Source organism: Nothobranchius furzeri, chromosome 7, assembly GCF_043380555.1.
Source record: "Nothobranchius furzeri strain GRZ-AD chromosome 7, NfurGRZ-RIMD1, whole genome shotgun sequence".
Classification (NCBI taxonomy): Eukaryota; Metazoa; Chordata; class Actinopteri; order Cyprinodontiformes; family Nothobranchiidae; genus Nothobranchius; species Nothobranchius furzeri.
Genome location: NC_091747.1, coordinates 66,208,331 through 66,215,830, shown reverse-complemented (window position 1 = coordinate 66,215,830; position 7,500 = coordinate 66,208,331). Strand labels below are relative to the sequence as shown.

Here is a 7,500-nt window from a genome sequence, read left to right as displayed (position 1 = left end):
CATCTGGATGTGTGGAGGAAAATAAAGGAACCAGCAAAGGCAGAACCGGTCCAACGTTTGGGATCAAAAGTGCAGCTACAGCTAATGCTAAAGCTAACGGGTAGCAGTCTCGCGATCAAGTGGCGCACAGAAAAATATATGATGGTGATGATGATGATGGTAAAACTAAGAGAGACTAAACTCTACAAGCGGATGAAAAGTCCCCACCATCCTGTTTATTCTGCATCCTGCAGCGCTACGGACCAGAACCGCTGCAGACACGAGTCACATTACTGCTACAAGTCTGCTCCACATGTAGGAGCAGGAGGTACGGCATGCCGTTGTAGTACATAATTCTCTAACGCTTCCATCTTTGAACATAATTTAAACTAGATTATTGCCAACTCGTACATAACAGACCACCGTTACATATTTAGCAGCAGAATTTACATGCTATTAGCATTTCCAGCACAAATGCATGTTAATGAAATGTATTATATTTTACTGGATATATTTATGTGTTATTTAGACTAAGTGTTATTAATACAAACCTAAAATGTTACTGAAATGTAGGTCAACTATATAAAATATTTAACTATAAATATCAGATGGAAAAAGGAACTAAACACCAATCTGATGCATATTATTGAGCTTTCATAATATTTAGCCTTTAAAAAAGTGAGGCAGTTGAATGCACAGAGTACGCATGTGCTGGTGCACGGTCAGGATGGTACCACCTCTGCCTCAGTGTGAGCCAGGAGAACCCTGAAATGTAAGAGAACTGTGGAAGTGTCGATCTCGATGTTTCATCTTTGAAAATAGACCAGTTGGTACTATCAGTGGGGCGATGGATAAAAATGTCACGGTTGGGATCATATCATGGTTTTCAGTCACAGATTGGATAGTTTTTCAGATCGGCAGAAAGAAGAAGGAATAGTGTATAAATTTTGATTTGAATAAAAATAAGAATGGAACTAAAATCAGTTTCTGATCACAGTTAAAGCCTGCAGGGTTGCTGAGTGTGAGCCAGCTAAGGCTGCAGCACTGGAACTTTCCACTAGATCGTAGTTCAACACCGGCCGGTGAAACAGCAGCGTTTTAGAAGGAACACAGCCTGTAAACAGGATAGGTATTCCTTGTTCCCTTAAGAACCCGTTTTAGTTTTACTCTGATATCAGTTGAAGCAGGCTAGAGACCAGCGTTGAGCTAAGAATGCTAATGGTGAATTAGAAGCAAATAGCTCAAAAATAGCTCAAGCTACTCTTTCACTTACCAACAACTGGATACTACAGTCAAATGTACTTATCTACTTATCAGCTTACTGGGTCTGACTTGTCTTCACTCATCAGCTAGGGTCTTCTGGTGCTGAGCCCTAACCGGTAACAGCTGTCATGACTTCTTACATCATCCATCTTTAAATCTGCTTACCGTTTAGGCTCATGGGTATTCCTAACCCTAACCAGGAGGAAAACAGGTGCTGCAGAGGCGGCTTGTCCACTCGTTCCATCTGGTTTCTGCACCACTGCCTGTGTTGACGGCTCGTTTTGAAGTGAAACTGCTCTGTGGCGATGTGAAAATACCTTCTGTACTCTTACAAAATGAATGTTCTGATCGACCTTTTGTCCCCATTTGTGTATAAATAACCTATCTTTGTTTTTTCAAGCAGGAGGGAGCTTTGTTACCCAAAGGGGACCTAGCTGTTCACTTCAAGCCGGTGGTGCCCTGGCCTCATGTGGAGGGTGTGGAGGTTGACCTCAACTCTATCAGATTCAAACATGGTGAGAGACTCGGAGCCCCCGTCACGGATGAGGCACAGAAGCAAAACATAACATTTTATTGATCATCGTGTAACTGTGGATATATTTAGATATGTTATTTTGAATCAGATCAGTGATTTTAATAAAACCCATCCATCCATTTTCTTCCGTTTATCCGGAGTCGGGTCGCGGGGGCAGTAGCCTAAGCTGAGAGGCCCAGACTTCCCTCTCCCAAGCCACTTGGGCCAGCTTCTCTGGGGAAACCCCAAGGTGTTACCTGGCCAGGTGAGAGACATAGTCTCTCCAACGTGTCCTGGGTCTACCTTTAGGCCTCCTGCCTGTTGGACGTGCCCGGTAAACCTCACCATGGAGGCGTCCAGGAGGCATCCTGACCAGATGCCCGAGCCACCTCAGATAGCTCCTCTCGATGTGGAGGAGCAGATGTGCGTTCCAGCAAACCTAAAATGTTACTGAAATGTAGATCACATGTTTTTCATAATATTTGTAAAGTATAATTATCAGATGGGAAAGAGGGAACAAGACAACACCAATTTAATACATATTGAGTTTTTTTAAATAAGTGTCTGACATTTTAGCCTCATAATTGAGTTGTTTTCATTCATATTTTTAGCCACAGACTACAGTCTGGTTTCACTTGAAACGTCAATATTTGATTCATCGACAGAGGATTCAATAGACCATTTGAATACTAAAATATTCGATAGCTGCAGCCCTATTTCAAACAACACAACGTGCACTAAACCAAGGTACACCTGAGAAGGGAGAAGTTGCTGTTCCAGAATGACTGAATCGAACGATTGATCATGAACTTGTTGGATTTTTGTGAGCGGAGGATGTTTAGAGTAAAGTACGGGAGTGAGACTCACCGGGAATCTGCTGCAGTGGCTGCTTGTTTTTGTGTTTTCATTGTGCACTACCAGTGTTTGTCAGTGTGTTTTATTTTTTCTTTCTTTCTACCGTGTCCTGTCCGGCTGTGAAGCAATCAGAACGGATGTCTGAATGCTGAAGACAAGCCTTACAGTTTTATTCTCGTAGGTGGAGCTTATAGCTTCTTATAAAACGCCACTCTTGATACTAAAACTTTATTAGAAATATTTTTCGCTGTTTAAAATCCGACGGACATGGAGGCAGAAGTGTAAGAGAAAGGGGCAGAGAGAAGTAATAGGTGTGTGGGTGGGGTTCACAAAATTAAACAATAAATGATGAACAAGAATCTGCTTCTAGGCCTGCAGAAAGAGAGAGAGAACAAGGGGATACACAAAATACAACAAGACCAACACATCAATGCACCAGCAACATGAGGATATATAAAAGGAATTATTTTTGCTGGGAAATACATGGAAATACTTCACGTTGCATTTAGTGCCAACCACAGCCACCGCACAGGTGATGTGTTGAACGTGCCCAAGTCCATACTGATGAGAGCACCATGTGGGCACCTGTGTGTGTACACGCACTTGTTTATGTAAGGTTTCTCTATAGAAACGTCCAATAGAGAGTGTGAGGGGCCACAGATCTGCCCCCCAAAGATGTGTAGGAGACAGAAGTAGCTCCAAGTCCCAGAGATCCAGGAGCTGCCCCAGAGCACAGGAACCCCAGGGACATTGTAACCAGAAAAGCCCCCGCCCCCCTCGAGAGACGCAGAGGATTTCCCCGGGGGGCCACAACCAGCAGCCGGCAGAGTCCTGGGAGATATCAGCGACAAGCCCACAGGCCCGCCCGCAGTCTCCCACCCCCTAGCCCGCTGAGCACGGAACCCAGCGACCCGGGACCCAGCGACCCGCGACCCAGGGGTGACCACCCCCGCCGGGGACCCAGCAGAGCCCAGGGACTCAGATCCCATCAGGCAGCCACCAGGATCGATCAGGCAGACGCCAAAAATCTTAAAATCCCTGACCCGGGAGCAGCGGACACTCAGGCAGACCAAGGCACCACACCCCACACCAAGTGTGGCAGGGGAGGGGAGGCAAAGATGTACAGCAGCAAAAGAAGTCCCAGGAGAGGGGAGGAGTCAAAGGCCCCACCTGACACATGAGACGTAGTCCCTCCAGCGTGTCCTGGGTTTTCCCTTAGGTCTCCTCCCAGTCGGATGTGCCCAGAAAACCTCACTAGGGAGGCATCCAGGAGGCATCCTGACCAGATGCCCAAGCCACCTCAACTGGCCTTCTCACCCGCACCCCCAGCAGAAACGGCCGAACTCTGGGAACCGAAGATGGTTGTACCCTATGTGCAGTAGTACCAGGACCAAAGTGAATAGGGTGTATATGGAGAGCATGAGTGGGTGTCTAGCGTTCATTTTTCTGTCTAAGGTCGTGTGTGTGTGTGTGTGTGTGTGTGTGTGTGTGTGTGTGTGTGTGTGTGTGTGTGTGTGTGTGTGTGTGTGTGTGAGAGCATGAGGGAGGCAGTGTGTGACTGTGTCTGTATATGACTGTATGTGTCAGGTGGAAGTCTGGGCGTCTCGGCTTAGGCTACTGCCCTCGCGACCCGACTCCGGATAAGCGGCTGAAAATGGATGGATGGAACATTCTGGATCTGTTTCTTTGCTTTCTTCATTCTTTTTTTTATGTATCAAAGTCACAATCAGGGTTTTATCACCATATGTGTGAGAGCCACAGCATCAGGAAATTGTTGCGGTAGAAAGATTAAAAATAAGAGATAATCAAATACAGGAAGTAAGAATATAATCATGATAAAATAATATAAAGTAACAGTACTTAGAGAGACGGCTGCTACATACAAGACAGTGTAGGTGCTAGTCAGAGCAGATCAGTTCAGGTACAAACACAACACCGTGTCAGGTGACTGGAACCACACAAGGATAGTTGTTCACGAGTCCAACAGCAGAGGGAAAGAAACTGTTCTTGTGGCGAGAGGTTCTGGTCCAAGTGGATCTGAGCCTCCTGCCAGATGGGAGCGAGTCGAAGAGACTGTGTCCAGGGTGACTCGGCATTGGCAAATGCTCAAAATCAGATGACTGACTCAAGCCAATCGAACCTGATTGGGACACCCTAGGCCTAATGAAGGATGAACTCATCAGACTTTGTGTTGCATTTTTTCAGCTTTGGTGCTTGAGGCACTAAATGGTTTAAAAGTTTGACGAAACGTGCACAAAATTTGGAACAAATCCAGGTAATTGATGTCATTAAAATCAAAATGTTTTGTGGAGGAATTAACAGATCGTACAAGGTTGTCCCCAGTGCTTTATAGGCCTCATGGGGCCCAACGCCAGGCTAAGCAACATTTATTTATTTTAAATTGTTTCTTTAATGCACCAAATTAACATTTAAAATGCTCCAATCGGAGTATAAATGAAAACTCACAGTTTGCTTAATAGAAATTTCCTAGAATAATTTTGTACTGATTCAAGGCTTCGTTAAATGCACCAGACTCAAATTTACTCCTACACATTTTACAGTCGCACCATGTTGGTGATCACCAGTGATCGCGGGCACACTTTAGGAAGATTGACAAACGATAAACAAAAATTCGTGCAGAAGCGGGCCAAAGTTTGGGCCAAACTCAAAGAAGTGAAGACATAGTCGTGTCATGGTGAGGTTCAGGCAGTAACCCAATCGCAGGAATAGCAAGCCTTGGTTCAGGGTTTTCAGTAACCAAAATTCACAGGGCACCTGGACGGAGCTGTAGCTGACCTGCACAAAGCACAGAAACAGAGATGATCAGAGAACCAGTAACAGAAACCAAAACCACAAATCTAAATAAAAAGGAGCAACTCATAACAGGCCGAGTGTCTGCACTGTAAAACAAAGTTATCTTACCATAACAGCCCAATTTCAGTCCAAAGCCCCCTGAACAGGAAACGCCCAATGTTAGCCAGCCTCGGGAGAATCCACGACCACGCAGGCTGATGCTCATGATAATGGGTAGGACGCGCGCTCCAAGTGGGGACAGGAAAAATGCACATTAGTCGTGTTCACGTTAAACTAAGACTGACTAACTTTACAAGTGAAAGAAAAAGCCCCACCATCTTGCTTTTGTAAGTAAGTTTTATTTCTACAGCACTCATCACAGACATAGAATCACTACGTGCTTCACATAGATCAAAACAAATGAAACAGTCATAAAAGTCTCTAGCCTGGCCTGCCAGACTCGTCCTCTGGTTAAGTCTGCACAGAGAGAGAGTCTGGTACTCACAGGCAGAGAGGCACATGAGGGGCGGGACTAGGCAGCTCAAAAATAACCAATCAGAAAACAGACGGAAATGCCGACTGTAGCTTACGACACTGTCGTTTTTTTTAGCTGTGGTCTAAAAGTTGAAGATATTTCCTAAGTGATAAAAACAGTTTGATTGGTCAAAAACACTCAAATTCCTCAAGTCACTACCCAAAGCTCGTGACCATAGGTGAGGGTAGGAACGTAGATCGAGCTTTGCCTTCCGGCTCAGCTCTCTCTTCACCACGACAGACCTGTACAACGCCTTCATCAGACGCAGCGCCAGTCCGCCTGTCGATCTCATGCTCCGTCTTTCCCTCACTCGTTAACAAGACCCTGAGGTACTTAAACTCCTCCACTTGGGGCAGGACCTCATCCCCGACTCAAGCATGGTCTCGGATTTTGAGGAGCTGATTCTTATCCCAGCTCCTTCACACTGGCTCTGTGTCCCGCTCCAGTGAGAGACAGAGATTACGTTCTAGTTGAAGCCAACAGGAACACATCATCTGCAAAAAGTAGAGACAGCAAGCAGAGTGTTGTTAACGAATGGCTTATAACCACATAGTAGTCATAGTTTTAAACTTCCTGACAAAAATACTTTTCTAAACAAAAACACAGTGGGCTGCCCACGGGCTTCTCTACCACCAGGCTTAGCGGGTTTTCTGGAGTAAACCCTGTCAAATACAGAAAAGCATCCTTGGTATTTACAATGTAGTACAACGTTTGCTAACTAGGTGGCGCTCGTATATCCAAAACTGCATTTTACTGATTTTTTTCAGAAGTTAAAATTTTGAACAAAGGTATTCTGTCCTGCTTGTTTGTTGTGCTGTCAGACTATTAATTATATACACAATTAACATATTTTGAAGACATTTGAAGAACATAGTGTGGTAGAGGTCACCTTCACTGAAGAACATGTTCAGTAATGATTCTAACGGGTCACTCTGAGTGATTCATGCAGGCTGAACATGAGAATAGTCTCCTACACCTATCTCCTGCAGTAGCTTCTGATAGAAAACAGATGGTGAAACTCTAGGATAGAAAATCCTGACAGATCTACGTCACCCTGTCACTACCATTCATGGACTCACCCATCTGGACTCCCGACGGGGAAGGCTGTTGTTGGTTTAGTCCAGGAAACAGCAGAGAACGTCTCAGCTAGTAGAAACTAACTGTTAGCATTAGCAACTCCACCACACAGCAGAACTCCTCCAGACTTGTGTTATTGGTGGAGATGTGGTGTCAAAATGTGTACAAGTTCAAGGGTATAAATACATTGAAAGGCACTGTAGAAGGTGTGAAAGTGTCATACATAGCTCTAGACCATCTCATAGGGTCCGGGGCCTTTAGGTGGTAGAACTAAAACAACTGTTAAAGTAAACTATTGTGAGTCTTAATGTGATAGTTGAGAGGAAAAACGGGAGCAGAGCTCAGCAAACGTTAAGTGATTTCTGATTCTGGTCTCCAGGAGAAGCCAATCATCAGGAACTGGACCAGCAGCATAACCCAAATCAGGTCATCCAGCAGCAGTATGTGACTTTCAAACCTCAGACACATGCCTACAACAGTCCTG

General features: G+C 45.0%; 1 protein-coding gene across 4 annotated transcripts in view; it reads left to right on the top strand.

Moving 5' to 3' along the window:
- galnt7 (UDP-N-acetyl-alpha-D-galactosamine: polypeptide N-acetylgalactosaminyltransferase 7) overlaps window positions 1-7,500 on the top strand; it is a 66,870-nt gene that overhangs the window by 7,759 nt on the left and 51,611 nt on the right. For 3 of the 4 annotated variants that reach the window (XM_070553580.1, XM_070553582.1, XM_070553579.1), the window contains exons 2-3: window positions 1,643-1,757; window positions 7,396-7,500. The exon at window positions 7,396-7,500 is cut by the window's right edge and continues 211 nt beyond it. In XM_070553580.1, the coding sequence (XP_070409681.1) occupies window positions 1,643-1,757; window positions 7,396-7,500 (220 nt within the window). The remainder of the gene's footprint in view (window positions 1-1,642; window positions 1,758-7,395) is intronic. The other variant, XM_070553581.1, reaches the window with a different exon arrangement.